The following is a 22,400-nucleotide window of genomic DNA, read 5'->3' as shown; positions in this document are numbered from 1 at the left end:
GGGAGAGGAGGGGGGGGAAGGGGAGAGGAGGGGGGGGGAAGGGGAGAGGAGGGGGGGGGAAGGGGAGAGGAGGGGGGGGGAAGGGGAGAGGAGGGGGGGGGAAGGGGAGGGGAGAGGAGGGGGGGGAAGGGGAGGGGAGAGGAGGGGGGGAGGGGAGAGGAGGGGGGGGGAAGGGGAGGGGGGGGGAAGGGGAGGGGGGAGGAGGGGGGGGGAAGGGGAGGGGGGGGAGGGGGGGGAAGGGGAGGGGAGAGGAGGGGGGGGAAGGGGAGAGGAGGGGAGGGGGAGAGGAGGGGAGGGGGAGAGGGGAGGGGAGGGGGAGAGGAGGGGAGGGGAGGGGGGGGAAGGGGAGAGGAGGGGAGGGGAGGGGGGGAAGGGGAGAGGAGGGGGGGGAGGGGGAAGGGGAGAGGAGGGGGGGGGAAGGGGAGAGGAGGGGGGGGAAGGGGAGAGGAGGGGGGGGGGAAGGGGAGAGGAGGGGGGGGAAGGGGAGAGGAGGGGGGGAAGGGGAGAGGAGGGGGGGGAAGGGGAGAGGAGGGGGGGGAAGGGGAGAGGAGGGGGGGAAGGGGAGAGGAGGGGGGGAAGGGGAGAGGAGGGGGGGGAAGGGGAGGGGGGGGAAGGGGAGGGGAGGGGGGGAAGGGGAGAGGGAGGGGGGAAGGGGGGAAGGGGAGAGGGGGGAAGGGGAGAGGGAGGGGGGAAGGGGAGGAGGAGAGGGGGGGAGGAGAGGGAGGAGAGGAGAGGGAGGAGAGGGGGGGAGGAGAGGGGGAAAGAGGGAGGGGAGAGAAGGGGAAAGGGAGGGGGAAGGAGGAGAGGGGGAGGGGGAAGGAGGAGAGGGGGAAGGAGGAGAGGGGGAAGGAGGAGAGGGGGAAGGAGGAGAGGGGGAGGGGGAAGGAGGAGAGGGGGGAAGAGGGAGAGGGGGGAGGAAAGAAGGGAAACAGAAAGCAATGAAGATGAACAAGGCAAAAGAGACAAACGGAAAGCCCGTCGGAGAGAAGAGCAGAACTTCAAGGTTTTATTTCAGATTTCCAGCATCCGCAGTATTTTGCTTTTGTATTAGTGTTTAATTCACTGCCACCTCTCTTCTAGGAATGCCCGCCTTGAAGAAGTTCTGCTCTTCTCTCCGACGGGATTTCCGTTCATCTTGTTTCCCTTCTTTCCTCCCCCTTTCCCTGCCCCTACACTTGCTTAAAAACCTGTTAAGTCTCCAACTTTTTCCAATTCTGACGAAGGGTCATCGACCTGAAACGTTAACTCTTATTTCTCTCTCTACAGATGCTGCCTGACCTGCTGAGCATTTCCAAGATTTATTTTAACTGAGTATTTCTCAAGCCAGGCCAATAAAGTAAAGCCACATTCGAATTAGCTGTTCTTTCAGAAACTTGAAAAGTAAAATTCAGTCAGCTGGGTATAGGTTTGGTTACCCTCTGCCACAGGGAATGTTTCACTGTCCAGTTCTTTTTTTTTAAATTTTCCCCCTGAAGGTTATGGACACAGTCACTGTGCTCAAGGCTTGCAAATCAGTGGAACAACTGATCCTGAGAAACACGGGGCTGACTGATGACCTCCTGGAAATGCTCGTCTGCACGCTGGTAAACAACAGCCAGTCGGAGGTGGAAACAATTAACCTCAACTTAAATAACCTCGGGCCGCCCAGCGCTCAACTTCTTGTGCAGCTGCTCAAAGCCAAGCCCTCAGTGAAGTCTCTGCTGTAAGTAGCGCCTTGTCGACGCTGTGTGTGACCATTAATTTGTTTTATATATATATATAATATATAAAACCCATGTGTTTGCGTGGGTTTTCTCCAGGTGCTCCGGTTTCCTCCCACAGTCCAAAGATGTGCAGGTTAGGTTGATTGGCTATGATAAAAATTGGCCCTTAGTGTTAGGGGGGATTAAATACATGGGGTTACGGGGATAGGGCTTGGGTGGGATGGCTGTCGGTGTAGGGACCGGGTGCTAGGGTTTGGATGATCAGCCATGATCTCGTTGAAGGGCGGAGCAGGCTCGAAGGGCCGAATGGCCTACTCCTGCTCCTATCTTCTATGTTTCTATATATATTCTCTCTTTTTAATCCACACTTTCGTCTGGGCTTTTTTCTTCCCTCCCCCATGGCAGCTGCCCTTCATTCTGCCAGCGCCATTCACACTTCATCTAGAGCCATCCTTTGTTCCTTGAACGTCTCTTACTCTCTCCTGTTTTCTATCCTATCTCTGACCTTCCCTGTTGTTCTTTCATCCCCTTCACCCATTTCCCAGCCCCCCACTTTAAAATCTATCCCTTTTCCTGCTTTTTTCTCCCCCCAGTTCTGATGAAGGGTCTTCAACCTGAAACGTTAACTCCGTTTCTCTCTCCCCGGATGCTGCCCTGGCCTGCTGAGTTTTTCCAGCGCTTTCTGTTATTATTGATTCGTCTTATTCTGATTTATGAATGCGGGGCAAATTAATTTTTTGGGGGTTAGTTGTTCCGAAAAGTTTACAACTTTTTTTATTCAATCACCACTTCCCAATGTAGAGAATTTCAATAAACAGAATCACTTTCCACACTGCGGATGCTGGAAATCTGAAATAAAAACAAAGTGCTGGAAACGCTCAGCAGGCCAGGCAGCATAGAGAGAGAGAGAGAGAGAAAAAGAGAGAAACAAAGTTAACGTTTCAGGTCGATGACCTTTTCAGCGGAACTGCTGCCGATACCGCTTTTCCAATCAGCATTGCAACTGAGAATTTTAAAATCGAGGCATCAGTACCAGTAAGTATTTAGTAGCCATGCGGCCCGTGGGCAAAATAATCTTTTGTTCGATGTTTTTTTTCTTAATCCCGTCATGTGATATAAAACCCCAAAACAAAAGAGGCTCACAAAATGAAAAATAACAAACCTCAAAAGCAACACTCAGATGGAATAGCATTACAGACAAAATTTAAAAAGGGGTTGAAATGTGTTCAAATCTGTAGTGCAATCAAGGGACTACATATATAAAATTTGCAGCACAGAATCAGGCCATTCGACCCAACTGGTTGATGCTCAACACGAGCCCCCCCCCCCCCCCCCCCCCCCTCCTATCAGCATAACCTTCTATTCCTTTCTCCCTCCTGTGTTTACCTAGTTTCCCCTTAAATGCGTCGATACTATTCGCTGCAACCACTCCCTGTGGTAGCAAGTTCCACAGTCTCACCACTCTCTGGGTAAAGAAGTTCCTCCTGAATTCTCTACTGGATTTATTGATGACTATCTTATATTGATGGCCAATAGTTTTGAACTGCCCCCCACCCAAAAACCCACAAGCGGAAACACCTTTTCTATACCTACCCTATCAAACCCTTTCATAATCTTAAATGACTTTCCCCATTCATTGTCTCCCTTTCCATTTTTAATCTCTCCTCCTGAACGCACTGGCTCGTCCTGGAATACCGTTCCACAGGTACCGGCGACACTTTGGTACATCACCCAAGTAGTCATTTGCCGTGTGTAAGCCTAGAAAGTGAATGTTGACAGGCTATCTGACTGCAAGGGGCATCACATACGAGTCTGATCCTGCCCTCACCTAGTGCACTCTCCAGCAGGGGCCACCAGATAGTGATCAAGAATGGCTGAATAATCCCAGTCACTAACCCAGGACGCAGAAGCCAATTGTAGCACTCTTCGCAAACGATCATGGATCAAAAGTGGGACCTTCATGGTCTGTATGGGCCAATACCACCCTATATCCCGACTTCATGAGAAATGGGAGACAATACTTGGAGGAGAAAAAAATTGCAGGGATTTGTGGAACGAGCGGGACTAACTGGATTGCTCTTCGAAAGAGCCAGCGCAGACTCAATGGGCCGAATGGCCTCCTTCTGTGCTATACTAGTCTATGATTCTATGAATACAACCTTTTAACACTTTCCTTTACATCATTCTAATCTATTATTCTCTATATTTTGTGTAAATACCAAACCCACGCAGGTCAGTGTGTTTTTCTGCCTTCTCAATAGTATAAAACTGATCATTCTGATTGATTAGATATAACTGATAGTAGGAAGATTTTTATTTGGATAAAGAGCTCAATTTCCAGGCAAAGTGACAGAATTTTGGTGCAGAGAACAACAGATGGCCAGGAGTGAGTCACACGCTACACCACCATAAGCTTCTGATATGAAATTGTGTTGTTTAAAATTAGACAATCTTGGTGAATTACATAGAATTTACAACACAGAAACTGGTCTGTGCCGGTGTTTATGCGCCACGAGCCTCCTCCCATCCCAGTTCATCTAAGTCTATCAGCCTAGCCCCCTACTCCTTTCTCCCTCATGTGCTTATCTAGCTGCCCCTTAAATGCATCGATGCTATTGGGCTCAACTACTCCACGTGGTAGCAAGTTCCACATTCTAACCACTGTCTGGCTAACACAGGAACGGCCAACGCCGTCAGTGCCTATCTCCAATTTTAAAAAGAGTCCGAGAGAAAATGACAAACATGCAGAAGTTGTGATGCGGCGATGCCAAATTTTGCTTTAAAATGGAAGAACAAGGTCTAAGCAATTTTACTAATCACAATCCTATTGGGAATCGGCAAACAGATCAGAACGTTGAGTTCCCTTCTATGTGCAATTGCTTATATAGTCTTCAAAAAGTGTATGGGGAGGGTTACTCTATATTTAGTCAGTTTTTAATACCTGTAGTGGCCGCAGTGCAGATTCTAACCAGCTCTGCACTCCACGCTGTCTGAAGTTTGATGAATTTCACATGAAGGAATCTAATGACTTGTGTCACTTATTACAGGGTTACAGCGGAAGGTTACTGTCTGCCCTGGGATACACAATCCATGTGTTGTGTCAACAGACTTTTTGTATACAAAGGGAACCAAGGGATATGGGGATAGCGTGGGAAGGTGGAATTGAGATAGATCATCAGCCACGATCTTGCTGAATGGAGGAGCGGGCTGGAGGGGCGAAATGGCTGACTCCTGCTCCTAATTCTTATGTTCAATCATATCCGATTACTACTGTGATTTTCACTTTTTTAAGGTTATATGGAAATGGATTGGGTGATGAAGGTGTTGGCATCTTGATGAATGGGCTCATTGACCTCTTTACGGCTGAGAAGGCAGAAGAAGCCAGAGCGGGCATTCTGGTAGGTGAGCAGCCTGATCCCCACCGAAAGAGGCTGCAACTAACTGAACTTGACATTGGTGCCAACCAACTGACCAATGAAGGGTTGAAAAGTGTGGTCACGTTTCTCAGACTGAACCCACCTCTTGAGTATCTGGGCTTGTCCCAGAATGGGGCTGTCGACTTGACGGGCTGGCGCGAGCTGTTTGATATTCTGAAGGACAACGAGCGTGTCGCTCATGTGCTCCTCGACGAAAATGTGCTGGGCAACGAGGGGGCAAAACACTTGGCAAAAGTGCTCCGTGTCAATGGGAGTCTCTGTAAAGTAGACCTGGACCAGACTGAAATAGGCGATGAAGGTGGCCTGGCTCTGGGCGAAGCCCTGGCCTCCAATCCTGGCCGATCACTCACGCATTTGAGTCTAGATGGAAACGAGCTCAGCACTGGCGTGAAGGAAGAACTGAACGCATTGCTCGTAGAAAATGACCAGGGGTTGCCCATACCACACAAGTCATGAACTCAGCATATTATTTTTTTGACCGATGTAAATAAGATCAAAAGGAGAAAAGAAAAGATAGCTAATGGATGTTGGAGAACTTTTTCCATAGTCGGTAGTCCACTGCTGCATAGCAGTGATTTGCCAAAACATTTACAAAATAATGAACAAAAGACTGTAGAGAATTACTTTGCACAAAAGTCAGTTATAACAACAACTTGCATTTATATAGGCGTCTTTAACATAGTAAAATGTCCCAAGGTGCTTCACAGGAGCGTTTATCAAACAAAATTCGACACTGAGGCACATAAGGAGCTACTAGGGCACGGGACCAAAAGCTTGGTCAAAGAGGTAGGTTTTATGGAGCGCCTTAAAAGGAGGAGAGGTGGAGAGGTTAGGGAGGGGATTCCAGAGTTTAGGACCTGGCAGCTGAATGCAAGGCCTCCAATGGCGATGCGTTGAAAATCGGGAATGCGCGAGAGGCCAGAATTGCAGGAGCGCAGAGATCGAGGAGGGCTTTAGGGCTATAAAAGAATAGGTGGTCATTATATAAAGAAGATAGTCATCTAACTTAAGGAAGGACTGCCTCAGGTTTAGAGTTGTCAGTTTGTGAAATAAAGTGGGTAGGTAACGGCTGATAGATCAAAAAGGAAAAAGATCAATTTCTGAATTAGCAAAGAGCAGAGAGAGATAAAAGCATGTGACTATTTACTATGGACAGTGATATCAAACACGCGAACAAATAACACGCGAGGAAATGTACACGGAAATGAGCATGCCAGGCTGAATGAGCTTTTCTTCATATACTTTTAAGTTCTTAGCCTGAAACAATATAGATTTTTAAGTCCTCACGACATGAACAAACAGAACTGGAAGGTCCCGGGGAATGGTGTGTTTCCAGTCAGCCTTAAACAAGAGCCAATGAAAATGATGTGCTTCTGATTAGGCTGAATGGACAAAGGCATCAAGGGGTATGGGGAGAGAGCAGGAATATGGTATTGAGATAGAGGATCAGCCATGATCATATTGAATAGCGGAACAGGCTCGAAGGGCCGAATGGCCTACTCCTGCTCCTATGTTTCTATGTATGGCCTACTCCTGCTCCTATGTTTCTATGTATGGCCTACTCCTGCTCCTATATTTCTATGTATGGCCGACTCCTGCTCCTATGTTTCTATGTATGGCCTACTCCTGCTCCTATGTTTCTATGTATGGCCTACTCCTGCTCCTATATTTCTATGTATGGCCGACTCCTGCTCCTATGTTTCTATGTATGGCCTACTCCTGCTCCTATGTTTCTATGTTTGGCCTACTCCTGCTCCTATGTTTCTATGTATGGCCTACTCCTGCTCCTATGTTTCTATGTATGGCCTACTCCTGCTCCTATATTTCTATGTATGGCCGACTCCTGCTCCTATATTTCTATGTAATCAGTCCTGAAGCAGTAATCAGCAGCTTGACACTTATTTTAGTTAAATTTTCTCATTGACACATGGAGATTACCCAAATTACCAGGAAGCTTTTAGCAATTTAAACATCCATTAAAGCCCTTAAATTAAATATTACAACAGGCATGAGTTATTTTTATTAAAACTAACATGCAAATGCTCCAATATGTAAACCTTTCTCTGAGAAAATGGAACCAAGACTCCAAGCAGATCAAGGGTCCATCACGGAGCCACTGCACTCGCCCAGCAATGGGCAGCACGGCTCGTGGAGCCTATTGGGAGTGCACCTATTAGCAGTGCTGCCCACTGTTGGCAACTACAATGGCTCACCATCTCCACAATGTGTCAAACTGAAATCAAAGTCTACGACGAAGTTGTGGGCGTGACCGATTCCCTTCAAGTCTTAACATGTGACTGGAACGTTTCATTCAGCCATCAGCCATGGTAACTTCTCCTAGAGGCTACTGCTCATTCGCCCCCCGCTAGCCACGTGCCCACTTCTATGCTAACAGCTGCTCATTGGGCCAATTATTTGACATTTTGTCTGCTTTACATTAAATACATACAGCTCCATTGTTCAGGGTTTTATTTTAGATGCTGCGACTCATGTACTCCAAGCCAATACTTTCCTCTAATCTACAGCACAGGAAATCAACTGTTTAAAAAGGCTCGATGCTTTCAGTGGGGCTTGTGCACTTGGAATGTTAAATAATATACTGTGGCAGATACCTGAAGCCCCGCGGGCCGATTGTGTGCAAACTACAAACCTAGTCACCACACTGCAGACAGTAATTACGTGAAGCGTTGATGTGATAAATGCCATAATTAATAATATAGCATTTGTAATATAGCTTTTTACTCGTGTGGTGCTGCACTGTCGGAGGTGCTGTCTTTCGGATGAGACGCTATTAATACCAGGGGAGTTATCCCTGGTGTCCTGGGCCAATATTTATCCCTCAATCAACATCACTAGAACAGACTGGCCCGGAAATTCAGGTCGGAGGCTTCCCGCGGGTGCAAGCCCCCGACCTGCATTTACCTAGCACGCGGCCGTTGAGCTGTGGGCCCGCGTGGGATTCCGATCCCGGGCCGCCTCCAACTGCCGGCGCGCAGTGCTCGCGTATCCCAGGGGCGCAGTTAGTTCGAGGCATCCCCTGGGATCACGTGGGCCATGGAGAGCCAATGGTAGCAGGGAATGCTTCATTCATAAGTTTGACAGGAAGGGCTGTCAAACCTATAAATACTATAAACCCCAAAACATCACTAAAACCTCAAATAAAAAAAAATAAAAAAAATCACATTTTTAAAATAAACTATAAATTACATGAAATAACTATTTTAAACAATAATTTAAATTTTTGAAAAAAAATTACATTTTCTAAAGGGGCTAAAAATAAACTTACCTTTCTTTAAAGTATTTAGAAATAATAAACCTGTGGAAAAATGTTTTAATTTTAATTAATTCACCACTTACCTTGTAAAAAGCAGGCCTTGCGACTGCTTTTTACATGTCTAACTTCTGGAGACTTACCCTCCCGGAGAAACCTGCAAAAAAACGTAAGTGCCGGTTTCCCGCGCATGCGCAGTGCATGCACGAAACTGGCACTTCCATTGGGCTTACAGGGGAGTACCCCGTGCGTACTCACCCGTGGAGACCCGAATTTCTGGGCCATTATCTGGTCATTCAAGCATTGAGGGATAAACATGGGAGCTTGCTGTGCGCACATTGGCTGCTGTGTTTCCTACATTAAAACAGTGACTACACTTCAAAAAGTACTTGATTGGCTGTAAAGCGCTTGGGGATGTCCGGTAGCCACGAAAGGCGCTGTAGAAATGTAAGATTTTTTTTATTTGTGAAAATTTTAAAAGACTTGACAATTGACCCATTTAAGTGTTCGAGTTCAGATTCTAACAGTGAAATGGCATTCTCTCTTTTATGGACACCTGTCACTAGTTATTAATTTCTTTGTTCATACAATAAGAGCACAAGAAACGCCCCATGTTACACCCTCCGCCATGGCACATAGATGCAACGTCCGTCATTTTAAAACTGTGAAACGAAGGGGGTGGAGGAGGGGGGCATTCCATTGCGTATACACATTTGTTTCCACGAACAAGGTTAGACAGACGATTGAATGCAAAACTGGAGCAGAAAGCAATAGTAAGAACTCAGTACAATTAAGCCATATAATCATGGATGATCCTAGATTCAAGCCCCAGCTGAGTTTGCAGCTAAGGTATTAATAGGAACGCTACATGTTCCTGAGATAACAACAGAAAATGCTGGAAAAACTCAGCAGGTCAGGCAACATCCGTGGAGAAATTTGAGTTGACGTTTCGGGTTTGACCCTTCTTCAAAACTGGAGAGAAAAGGAACTAGATCGAAGGCAGGGCTGCGATCGGACAAAAGAATAAAAGAAACAAGAAGTAAAAGAGATTAGAAGCTAGACGAGATGGTAATAGGCTGGGATTAGGTGTAAAGTGTACTGGCAGGGCAAAAGATAGCTGCCAGGTGTGAGAGAGAGAGTTCCTTTTCTCTCCAGTTTTGAAGAAGGGTCAAACCCGAAACGTCAACTCAAATTTCTCTCCACGGATGTTGCCTGACCTGCTGAGTTTTTCCAGCATTTTCTGTTGTTATTTCGGATTTCCAACATCTGCAGTATTTTGCTATCGTACATGTTCCTGAGAAATTGGCCAGGGATCCTGTTCCTCGCTACTATCCAGCCACTGAATAGTAGCGAGTGGATAGTCGTCACTGCCACTGAAGCATGCCCGTGGACGAACATGATCAATAGGTGAGCAGCCTGTGGAAGCCTACCTGAGCACACATCAGTACCTTTGGAAGAGGAAACAAAAAGCTAGGCTAGCGCCATGGAAACTGGTTGATCGAGGTGTCCTTCTTGTGACCATTTAAAACAGAAAATTGAAGGCAATAGCTCACAATTCCACCACAGTCACAAGACCAGCAGCCATGACAAACCAATTCCAGTTTTTCTTGGCCATTGTTAAGACATCAAAGACTGCTCTCTACTCTGAGCACGAATCACGGACTTTGAGTGAGAATAAATATGCGATGACACGTCAACACTTTTCTGGACCACCGCTGACTGCCCTTAGCAGTGGACAGCTTTTCTGGCAACATTCCATCTACCAGGAAGCAATTTCCTTTCAATCTCCCAACACAATGCCAAGAAAGTGCTCGAACTTACTGATAATCTTAGTATCGCAACATATGAAACCTTCAGATTCTTTATTGGGGGGGGGGGGGGGGGGGGGTTGGTGCGGCGTGCATGTATACAGTTACAACATTAGCCCAGTGTAGGCACCAAGACCCGATTACAAATATAATCCAGTCATATCGGAAGAGGATCAGACGCCTGCTGTATTCACACGTGTTCTTGCTGCGGAGGATTAGTGAGGAGGCGTTTCTGTAATAAAGCATTCCACCAGGGCGTCCTGCGATGTAACAGATGGGAAGAGAGTGCTTCTCCCAGACGGAATCCGTGAAGTTATTTAAGAACTCAGCAGAGCAGGCAACAGCATTGCGGATTCTAAATGACAGCACTGCTGCATTAGTCAGTCCAGACCATGAACACAGGACAACCCCAGCCCTCCCACACAATCTACTCGCACTGGAATCATGACTCAGATTTATTTTTGAATGCAATATGCAGTCTTTTAAAAAAAAAAAAAATTATTTAGCCTTTCTCCATGTCTCCCACTGGCCAAGTTGGCAACGTGACAGCTCTCTCTGACCATAAACCTGCTCTTAAACCAGCTACCAGCAGGTCTTTGAGCATGGCTTTCTTCCTCTTCACAGGGAAGCACCTGGCTTCTAGCTCCCACCTCTTCACTGAAGCAAGACTGACCTGGAACTCCAAGGAGTTGAGTGCAGGAGAAAACAAACATAAATCCACATCCTATCGCTTCATGGCACAGTCCCCTCATATACCTCAGGGTCTTCCTGTGCAAAAGTGCATTAAAAAAAGTGGACACAAATATTGAAACCGTTTGCAAATATATCTGATTTAGCGATGGCATCAGAAAGGTTTACACTTATTTCAGCCTGTTATTTGTGATACAAGGAGTCCAGAATAGTTAACGGAGATCAAAACCCTTAATACGATAGCAAAATACTGCAGATGCTGGAAATCTGAAACAGCAGAAAAAGCTGGAAAAACTCAGCAGGCCAGGCAACATCAGTGGAGCGAGAGAAAGAGTTAACGTTTCAGGTTGAAACCCTTCGTCAGAACCGAGAAAAAAAGCAGGAAATAAAACAGATGAAAAAGCAAGTTGGGGGCTGGGAAATGGGGGAGGGGATGAAAGAACAAAAGGGAAGGTTTGAGAGAAGTAGAGAGGCATTAAGAGATATTCAAGGCGAGACGGTAATAGGACAGATTAAGAAACAATGGCACTAGATGAAGTGTGAAATGCGCTGGCAGAATGAGAGACCGCTGCCATGTGGGAGAGAAAAAAGGCACAAACCAAAAGTGTGGATAAAAGCTCGAGGAACAGCACCTCATCTTCCGTTTAGGCACTTTACAGCCTTCCGGACTCAATATAGAGTTCAACAATTTCAGATCATAACCTCGGCCCCTATTATGTTTTATCCACACTTTTGGTTTGTGCCTTTTCTTTTTTTTCTCTCCCACATGGCAGCTGTCTCTCACTCTGCCAGCACATTTCACACTTCATCTAGAGCCATCTTTTGTTTCTTAATCTGTCCTATTACCATCTCGTCTTGAATATCTCTTAATGTCTCTTTACTTTTCACAAACTTTTCCTTTTGTTCTTTCATCCCCTCCCCCATTTTCCAGCCCCCAACTTGCTTTTTCATCTGTTTTATTTCCTGCTTTTTTTCTCGGTTCTGACGAAGGGTTTCGACTCGATACGTTGACTCTTGTTTCTCTCTCCACGGATGTTGCCTGGCCTACTGAGTTTTTCCAGCTTTTTCTGTTGTTATATCAAAACCCTTAAGCTTGGTTTTGTCTCCAGTATGCAACTTACACCAAAGTCACTCACATGTCCTGTAGTAGTACGGCTTACATCCAATGTTCCCCCTAATTTTTTATTTGGGGTGCGTGGTCCCTTTAATGGGTTGCACGGCCCATTCAAAGGCGGGCCCGGGCTGCACAGGACCGCCAGACAGCTGCGGGAACGTTGATTCCGTCCATGATACGGTGGGTTAGGTTAGCAGATTTAAAACATTTTCATATTGGAAAATGCTCTAAAAACTATACAAATCACAATCTTAATTCTCTTCCAGATATCAATCCACTTTTCTTATAACAATATGTACATTTTCTCCCCTTTTCTGTTGAAGGTTGTAACTCTTATGAGGGTACAGTTCCAAAGGTGCTGGCTGCCTCCACTACTTTGCTTAAGTGCCCATTTTATTTCCCCCCCACGTGTGAATCTGGACAGTAAGTGCAGACAGGCTATTGCCTCACATTCTCTCTCACACACATGGGTCACTGGATACTGGTCAGCAGCAGGAACCAGGGCTACTCTCCTTCCCTCCCTCCCACACAGGTCAGGGACACTGTTTAGTGCCCCCACCTTTCAGGCAGCATTTAAAATTTTACATTTGGAATGAGAATATTTAGCAATATGGAACTTTTTTTTTGGGGGGGGGGGTGGAGAGGGAGGAGAGTGGCGGAAAGCAATGTCCCCCCCTAAGGTGCGTGGCCCCGTAATAATCTTAAAGGTCCCACGCGGGCCGCTCACCGGCTTTTAGTGTAAATACCGGGCATATGTAGAAATCTGAAGGGACCGCGCATTAAAAAAGAGGCCGCGCAGAATAAAAAGCAGCTTACAGGGAACATTGGTGGAAAGTGCCTGGAACAAAAGAGGTGCATTATTACTGCAGCCACAGGACAGATGAAGATTATACTCCACAGAACACGGGTAAGGAAAAATAAATAGCTGGGGGGTGGAAGGAAGAGGAGCCAAGCATGCCGATTTGCACATAGGCCCTTACTAGGAACAATGTCCTGTTTGCATTATCATTTGCAGACAGCAGCAATCCCTCAGTCTCTCCCTTCCTTGTACAATCTGTTGAACGCCCAAATGTGGCATCAGCTAACCAGCGTTACTTGGCTTAGCTCATCGCTTCTACCCTGATTGGTGTCCAGCCCAAGTGGCCTTTGCGTTCCAGAATTATTTTTTTTTGTAAAGTCAGACGTTGGTACAATCCAGTTTACCACAATAGTAAAACAGCCTGCAACTTCACAGAAACCAAAGTGGAATCCAGCAGACATGTAAAAGTGGTCTGCAGAAATCGGATCTGGATTCACTTACTCCTTGAACCCAGTGCATGTCATGCACTATACAGGCACTTCCCCGCCTTTGAAACTGCAGTTTTTCTAACCGCAGGAAGCACGTGATTAAGTCAGACACCACAAACTCTGGTGGAGTGCTTTTCCATTATCCGCTTAACAAAAGAGTCTCACACAGGTTGCAAAAATCATGTTTTAGTTAAAACTTGCTGCATGCGTGTTAGCTGCTGGGAAAGGAATCCTGTAATCCGCTTAGTGACTGAAGCCTTGCAATGGCACGAGCTGCCGAGAAAACGACAGTTCACTTTACAAACTTTAAAAGCTCCTTTTTACTAAATAAAGAAACTGTGATTTACAGTTGGAAAAAACATCAGGTGACTGCTGTACGAGAAAATATATCGTTCTGGCCCGAAGTCTCAAAATTGACAGGCGTTTAAAATATTCCGAGTTGCATATCTGACCACTGCCCATGGTTTGCTTAATCGCTTGGGAGGGAAGGGGAGAGGAAAAGGTGGTTAAACAGCTTGAAAATTCCACTTGATTGAAGCTTCTGTTTGAAGTCAAGCTTCTTGTAGCAGGTCTTTAAATTAATTGTTACTGAACTTTTGTAAAGACTTAATATTTTTCTGTTAACATCTTTAATGATCAGGCTCGGACGATCACTCTCCACCTTCCACGGCAACTGTTGCAACCGCTTTCACAAAGTAAGGGCCTTCCCGCAGGTATGCTCGGAGTTGCAGGTAATGCTGGTTCCCAAAGATTTCGGCGATAGTCTTGGAACCCGCAAGAGCTTTTACCAGTTCGAACTTGGCATCCTTTGAGGCTTTGTCAGGTTCAGCTGACCGGTCGACAATGTATTCCACGAATCCTGGCGTGCTGATCATCAGCCTCTGACCCCAAGGCTGGCTAGCAATTGCCTGCGTTTCAAGGGAGGAGGAGGAAAAGTCAATGAAAAAAAATCAATTGCAGTTAACAAAAACAGGCTTTTCAACTCAATAAGAATGCATGCTTGAGAACAAAAAGATCCAACCCCTTTTTAAAAATTGATTAAAGTGCACTCATGAGCAGAATAGAGTAGTTACAAGGGACAAAGCTGGGATAGAGCTACCGTCAGCATCATGAAAGAAAGACTTGCATTTCTATAGCACCTTTCACGACCACCGGACATCCCAAAGCGCTTTACAGCCAATGAAGTACTTGAAGTGTAGTCACTGTTGTAATGTAGGAAACGTGGCAGCCAATTTGCACACAGCAAGCTCCCACAAACACCAATATGATAATGACAAAATAATCTGTTTTAGTGATGGTGATTGAGGGATAAATATTGGTCTGGACACCGGGGATAACTCCCCTGCTCTTCTTCGAAATAGTGGCCGTGGGATCTTTTACGTCCACCTGAGAGCGCAGACGGGGCCTCGGTTTAACGTTTCACCCGAAAGACGGCAGCTCCAACAGTGCAGCACTCCCTCAACACCGCACTGGGAGTGTTGGGCTGGATTTTTGTGCTCAAGTCTCTGGAGTGGGACTTGAAGCCCCAACCTTCTGACCTGAGGCAGAGTGCTGCCCACTGAGCCACGGCTGACACACCATGAGTGGGATATAGATGATAATCCAGTTTAACATACCACACATCAGGTAGTTAAAAATGACAGTTTCTAATTGGGAACTAAATTGATGCGAGATATCGAGGGCTTTGACCGACAACACAGGGATAAATAAGTTACAAAATTATAATCCTGAAACAAAATGATGCTGGAAATCCGAAATAAAAACAAAATGCTGGAGATACTCAGCAGGTCAGGCAGCATCCGCGGAGAGAGAAACAGAGTTAACGTCTTCATTAGAACTGGTAAATACCTGAAATGTTAACTCTTTCTCTCTCCATGGATGCTGCCTGACCTGCTGAGTGTTTCCAGCATTTTCTGTTTTAATTAGAAAATTATATATGATTTGAATTAAATATAAAAAATTAAAACTGTACATACTTCAACCTACATAATTACTGTCAAATCTGATGCATGAGTCATATCTTTAATCTCAGAATATAGGAGCTACTCGTACATTCATAAGCAACTTATTCCAGAAGAAAAACAGGAAGAATGTGTGTGCCCTGTTAGAGAGCAGAATGCATAAACCCAAGAGTCTTCCTTAAACACATTGCTGTAATATTTTAAAATCAAATCTTTTGCAGAAAATACACATCTTCAAACTAAAATGGCAGTTGTAAAGTGCTTTGTACAATGGATTTCATAACATTAAAAAAAATGTTACGATATATATTTAGGACATTTCTTCAGGCGCTGACTATTCACTTGTTTGATTTGTATCTCTAATGCTTCCACTAATTGTGAAAATACAACACAATCAGCTGCAAAATGCTGTCTCTCCGTGGCTCAGTGGACAGCACTCTCTCCGAGTCAGAAGGTTGTGCGTTCAAGCCCTGCAACAGAGACGCGAGCACAAAAATCTAGGCTGACCCTACAGTGCAGTACTGAGGGAGTGCTGCACTGTCGGAGGTGCTGTCTTTCGGATGAGACCCCATCTGCTCTCTCAGGTGGACATAAAAGATCCCATGGCACTATTTCGAAGAGCAGGGGAGTTATCCCTGGTGTCCTGGCCAATATTTATCTCAATCCATATCACAAACAGATTATCTGGTCATGATCACAGTGCTGTTTGTGGGAGCTTGCTGTGCGCAAATTAGCTGCTGAGTTTCCTACATTACAACAGTGACTACACTTCAAAAAGTACTTCATTGGCTGTAAAGCACTTTGGGACATCCTGATGAAAGGTGCTATAGAAATGCAAGTCTGTCTTTCCTCCTTACAAACAAGCATGTCTACACGTAAATCTAATGGTTCACTCACCCCCCCCTAAACACATGCGCGACATCGCGAGTTTTAAGTTAGGTCAGAGCGTCTAAACATTTTACAATAAATAAGAAATTGGATTTTTCATGCTAATGATAAAAGACTCACAGTGAAGACCTTTAGCGCACCAATATGAATCTCTGGGAAAGGCTGGGTGCTCATACTGCGGAATGTTTCCATTGGGTGGCTGTGCAGAGCTTGGAACCAGGACTCGGTCATTCCTAGAAGGTCCTCGGTTTGTTGGTCAGTCTGTAAAACAACAATGGCATAAGAAAAGGTCACAGATGGCTGTGGGTGTGTGATGGAATAAGCCATATTTCAAGAGATACACCATAATATGAACAGAATTCTGATATATTAAATACATGATATACTGGGTTTAAAAGTCTGGAAAGCCTTACAGACACAGACTGCAAACAGAAAACAGGCTTCTGAGATGGGATGGTTTGATGACAAAGTTGTAAAAACCAAACAAGCTTTGAAATGGGAATTAGTTAAATATACTAAAACAATGACCCTATTGAAAATGGCAGTTTGGTGATTCCAGAGGGTCTGGAGTTTGGGAGTAACACAATGGAAGACCCAGTTTAAGGTGTTATAAGCTAACACATTGAACAGAAACACAAACATTGAAAGAGGCATGTGCCTTTGAAAAGATGACATCAAATAAAAGAAACACCTGCTGGTCAAATAGTTTTGTTAAACTTGGAAGACAGGAAACATAAGATTAAATATGCAACCAATTGAGATAGCTAGAAAACAAGTAAACACTCAAAGTGTCTTTAATATATACATAATAAATATACCAACAAGAACACTTTGAAGATATGACTTCAATAGATACACAAAGCAATTACATTGTTTGTATTGAACTTGAAGCAGTAAGGAGACTCAACATCTGCTAAAAACCAGTAAAGCCAATATTAAGAATTGAATGGAAAATCTTCAATAAGAATGGCATCAAACAGAAACCATTGCTGTCATATTGTTTTTGATAGTTTTTGGAACAGCTAAAGGTAGAGACATAATTATGCATACAATAGTTGAATTGACAGTAAGATAGAAAACATTCAATAGAGGTATCAATAAAGACCATTAGCTTACATCAGCAGGGAACTTCAAAGAATAAACCACTGCAAAAAGGGTATAAAAATAAGAGCTTTTCAAACAGAAAGTCAGAACTCGCTGAACGGGCAAGCGTTTCTCAACTTCACAGGCACGATCTGTAAGTTTTTAAACTTTGAGTCTCGGGTAATCAAGATATTTGATTTTGGTGGCTGTTCTGGATTTAGAAATAAGTAAGAAATGTAGAAATGTAACAAAGTAAAGATTTGAGAATAAGGATCTCTGAGAAATAAGAAATGTAAGCTATTTGCATTTTGAATTGTTAATGTTGCAACTGACTCAACAGCTGTTAAATGAACGATAGCAAAATACTGCAGATGTTGGAAATCCGAAATAACAACAGAAAATGCTGGAAAAACTCAGCAAGTCAGGCAACATCCGTGGAGAGAAATTTGAGTTGACGTTTCGGGTTTGAAGAAGGGTCAAACCCGAAACGTCAACTCAAATTTCTCTCCACGGATGTTGCCTGACTTGCTGAGTTTTTCCAGCATTTTCAGCTGTTAAATGAATGTTGGTTCTTAAATAAAACTATATTTTTAGAATTGTCTCAGAGTATTTCTGTATTAACTCGCGAACCCAATTTCTGTACACACTTTTGTAAGGAGTTACAGAATTCTGGGGGGTATTCCGGACCCTCATAATATCCGGAAGGGTACAGTCTAGTTAAACTTATTAAAAGTGCTATCTGGAGGACGGTAACATCTTCAGTCATTCCTTTCCTTTAGGGAGATAGAGCCTGAACCTTTAGACCCATTTAAGCATCTTATGGAATTCGGCTATCTCTAACTTAAGTTGAAGGTGAACGTCTGGGAAATACACCTGATCTGGGGTAGCCTGAACAGGGCTAGGACTAGGACTAGTAATTATCCCTTCAGTTGAAACCTCTGATACAGTGCTGCACAGCAGGAGTGTGTGTGTTTCGAAGCATCGTGACAGACCAGAGACAGTAGAGAATACCAGTATATTGTAGCAATTTTTCTTTTGGTAGACTCAATGCTCAATGGGGAATGAGATCTTGCAAATATCATGGGTTTTATACATCCCAGTGTGCAAATACAATATTGTGACACCCTATGAAGCCCGATTACCCTTAAAAAGCACCACATTGCTTGCCATAAACTATAAAAGGAGAGCCCAATGGACTGCTACAAGTCAAGAACTACTCCAAATGAAAAGTTCACCTTGGATCGATCATTCTCTCCAAACAGTGTTTGCCAACATGGATAAAAACTTAGCTGAGGTGCAATACAATACACACCAAACACACTCTACACAACGCTGGGCAATTTCAAAACTGCTTGTTGGCTATACAGTGAATTTTATTCACGAGTGTACAGTACATCGGATACAGAGGCGAGAGAGATCTCCAGCACAGGTCCAACATAAACCCAATGCAGCCTTGTTTTAGAAGGCACTAATCTGAAATCATCTTCCAGCTTCAGGTACCAGACAAGCATGTGTAATTGATAAAATGACTACCATACAAATTTAACCCAATTATTCATGAATTTTAAGTTTGAAGCATTGCAAAGAGGGCAGCGCTCTTTTCAGTTAACTCTTCAAAATCCTCCAGCCCAAAAATTCAAAGCCTAGAGAAAAATCAGTCTGCAGGTAGAGGAATTGTTTAGCGAAATGAAATGTAGCAATATCTATCCACTGCTACCAGAAGGAGCAACATTCACCCAGCTTACTTCGGAGTCGATATTGGCAGAAACCTAGTATAGCACCTGCAAACTTTACTGCCTGAAACATGTTTTCTTCAGTGTATTATAGAAGAGACATTTTGCACTATACATATTTATAGAGTTTAATAATTGCAGGGATATGGGGGAGCCCAGGCACCATGATGTGCACAGAGTATTGGAGCAAGAGACATCACACACACTCACACAAATATAATTCACTACAGGCATTTAACATGGAATACAATCCGGAGTTGCTACTGAATAAGTAACTCTATATATACAGTATATTGCTGTTGGTAAATGGAGAAGTCCGACACCTGCGGCACTTTAATAGACAGCTGGACGATCAGAATTTAATGCAGCACATTAGATGTACAGCCAAGAGGTTCGGGGGAAACGCCTTGCTTCCTGGCTTTGTTTTCAGTTCACGCAGTCCAACACTGAAATCCCCCCTGCTGCAACATTAGTGAGAAAACTACTCAAACTGCGGAGATTGCTATTACTGCAACACTCGCCCTACACAACTAAAACCACTTTACATAAACACTTTTACCTGTGTTTGCCCAATCATTCCATTTTCTCTCTCCTGTCCTCTGCTCTTCCCTCTGTCCTAGTTTAAGTTTTAAAAATGTAGTTTTACTATTTTTCCAACTGAGAAAACTAGTTTAACTTTTTTTCCTATATTTTTTTCTAAGTTTAAAATCTATATGACTTCACCGCTCATTCAGGAGGTGAAATTATCTTTTACAAGATCCATTGCTTGACTGGCTGAAAGAGAGACACACAGTCAAGTGACAGTGTTCTGAAGGTTGAGGGTCACACTGACCACACAGGCAACACTCCCCATTCACGTCACTCTGAAGGGGGAAGTGTCACACAAAAAGCATGCTTCTGGGCTGCTTTTAATCAATAACTTTAAAACACAGAACGCAGCAACAAGATCATGACTAAGGAACATCAGTTATGTGGCCAAATACATCTTCCTGCGTAACATTCAGGACCATGTGAATTCAGTACATTTTCTACTTAAACAAGGGATGACTCTGGAGACCATTTATGAGCAATGTTCCCTTTAAGCTGAGCGGCGCTCTGGAACCTCCCGCACAGCTGGCTCACCGGCTTTACAATGGGGAAAAAAAACCACGCATGTGCAGTATTTTGAAGGGGCTGCGCTGCACCTTAAAGGGGCCACGTACCCCCCAAAAAATTAAAGGGAACATTAATTATGAGAGCATCCTTTTTTAAAAATATAGGCAAGCCTTATTGAAATATTACAGGAAACTTTGGTTTATCCGGAGGTTAAAAGTCCTCTATCTACCGGCAAAATTCAGGAGCCGTTTCCTGTAAGTATTTTTACTTCTTGTTGCTTTTTTTCCCCCCAGTCAGGCTCTGCAAGGTCTGTAGCTAAGCAACAGCTTCAGCTAGAGATGCTTTTAAGCTGCAGCCGACTGTTTGGAAGCTGTTGCTAAGCAACAGAGTTTGTTGATTCACACGGAGCTGAAAATCTCCGTATGTTTCAACATGTCCGGCAGTTTTGATCTAACAGCAACAGCTCGGTCCCGTCGGTGCCGGATATCACAAAGTTTCCTGTATACAGCAAATCTGGACTATTCAAGTTACAGCTTGCTTTGGCAAAAACAGCAATATTTACAAAGTGTGTTCACAAATTTATTTTAGAAAATGGATATGAATTGAGCAGCAAAACACTTGTAAAATTTGTTTTGGGGAGGTGGTGGGAAAAAGTCCCATGCTATTTTTGATCGCAAGGGTCGATTCAAATTCTGTCCTTGCACGACCCACGGCAAGCGTATAAACTTAGAGAGTCACGGTTCAAATCCAGAACCATTTGAACTTTCTCTCGCTTACAGGTAACACTTTCACAGGGTTCTTACCAGCAGAGAGAGGAGAAAAGCAATCGTGTCGAGACAGCGGATCCGTGTGTCCGTGGAAGCGCTGCACGAGATGGAACCCAGCCTTCTCAAGACCTCCTGGAATGTACTACCTAAGAGTATATTTGGGAAAACAGGGATAACTTTAAATTCTAATTCTGCATTTAGTGCAAGATCAGAACCACCGACAGGTATTGTGATATTTAAGCCAGATTGGTGTTACATAAGAAATAGGAGCAGGAGTAGGTCATTTGGCCCCTTGAGCCTGCTCCGCCATTCAATGAGATCATGGCTGATCTGATCTTGGCCTCAACTCCACTTCCCTGCCCGCTCCCCATAACCCTCAACTCCCTTATTACCTTTCAAAAATCTGTATCTCCACCTTAAACATATTCAATGACCCAGCCTCCACAGCTCTCTGGGGTAGAGAATTCTACAGATTCACAACCCTCAGAAGAAATTCCTCCTCATCTCCGTTTTAAATGGGCGACCCCTTATTCTGAAACTATGCCCCTAGTTCTAGATTCCACGAGGGGAAACATCCTCTCAGCGTCTATCCTGTCAAGTCCCCTCAGAATCTTGTATGTTTCAATAAGATCACCTCTCATTCTTCTAAACTAAGATGAATATAGGCCCAACCTGCTCAACCTTTCTTCATAAGACAACACCTTCATATCAGGAATTAACCTCGTGAACCTTCTCTGAACTGCCTCCAATGCAAGTATATCCCTCCTTAAGTGATACCAAAACTGTACGCAGTACTCCAGGTGTGGTCTCACCAGCGCCCTGTACAGTTGTAGTAAGACTTCCCTACTTTTATACTCCATCCCCCTTGCAATAAAGGCAAACATTCCATTTGCCTTCCTAATTACTTGCTGTACCTGCATGCCAACTTTGAACATAAGAAATAGGAGCAGGAGTAGGCCAATCGGCCCCTCGAGCCTGCTCCGCCATTTAATAAGTTCATGGCTGATCTGATCCTAACCGCCAATCTACTATCACAGAACCATCTCCTGAATCTAACAGAATTAGACACGCGAAATAGGAGCAGGATCAGGCTGCATGGCCCCTGGGCCTGCTCCGCTACCCACAGGGCCATGTCCGATCCGAACCTAGACTCATGTCCAAATTCCTGCCCGCTCCCCGTAACCCTTAATTCCCTTTACTTCTAGGAAACTGTCTATTTCTGTTTTAAATTTATGTAAGGATGTAGCTTCTACAGCTTTTTGGGGCAGCATATTCCATGGACCTACCACCCTCTGAGTGAAGTAGTTCCTCCTCATCTCAGTTTTGAAAGAGCAGCCCCTTATTCTAAGACTATGCCTCCTAGTTCTAGTTTCACCCATCATCGGGAACATCCTCCCCACATCCACCCGATCCAACCCCTTCACAATCTTATATGTTTCAATAAGATCGCCTCTCATTCTTCTGAACTCCAATGAGTAGAGTCCCAATCTACTCAACCTCTCCTCATATGTCCATCCCCTCATCCCCAGGATTAACCGAGTGAACCTTCTTTGTACTGACTCG

General features: G+C 44.5%; 2 protein-coding genes across 2 annotated transcripts in view; one reads left to right on the top strand and one right to left on the bottom strand.

Annotated features, from left to right (window-relative positions):
• The window catches only part of LOC147101668 (uncharacterized), a 34,108-nt gene extending 26,472 nt beyond the window's left edge, over nucleotides 1-7,636 (top strand). The window contains exons 5-6 of the mRNA XM_085965439.1: nucleotides 1,476-1,702; nucleotides 4,996-7,636. Of these exons, the coding sequence (XP_085821565.1) occupies nucleotides 1,476-1,702; nucleotides 4,996-5,596 (828 nt within the window). The 3' untranslated portion in view covers nucleotides 5,597-7,636. The remainder of the gene's footprint in view (nucleotides 1-1,475; nucleotides 1,703-4,995) is intronic.
• A 5,976-nt stretch (nucleotides 7,637-13,612) lies between these two features.
• psmd5 (proteasome 26S subunit, non-ATPase 5) overlaps nucleotides 13,613-22,400 on the bottom strand; it is a 29,730-nt gene continuing 20,942 nt past the window's right edge. Inside the window, exons 8-10 of the mRNA XM_085965438.1 lie at nucleotides 20,874-20,983; nucleotides 16,280-16,420; nucleotides 13,613-14,218 (exon numbers count right to left, since the gene is read on the bottom strand). Of these exons, the coding sequence (XP_085821564.1) occupies nucleotides 13,961-14,218; nucleotides 16,280-16,420; nucleotides 20,874-20,983 (509 nt within the window). The 3' untranslated portion in view covers nucleotides 13,613-13,960. The remainder of the gene's footprint in view (nucleotides 14,219-16,279; nucleotides 16,421-20,873; nucleotides 20,984-22,400) is intronic.

Source organism: Somniosus microcephalus, chromosome 23 (assembly GCF_052327205.1).
Source record: "Somniosus microcephalus isolate GS21.2 chromosome 23, FLI_Smic_1.0, whole genome shotgun sequence".
NCBI lineage: Eukaryota > Metazoa > Chordata > Chondrichthyes > Squaliformes > Somniosidae > Somniosus > Somniosus microcephalus.
Note: the sequence above shows the minus strand (reverse complement) of the source record. Positions and strands in the feature narration are given on the sequence as shown.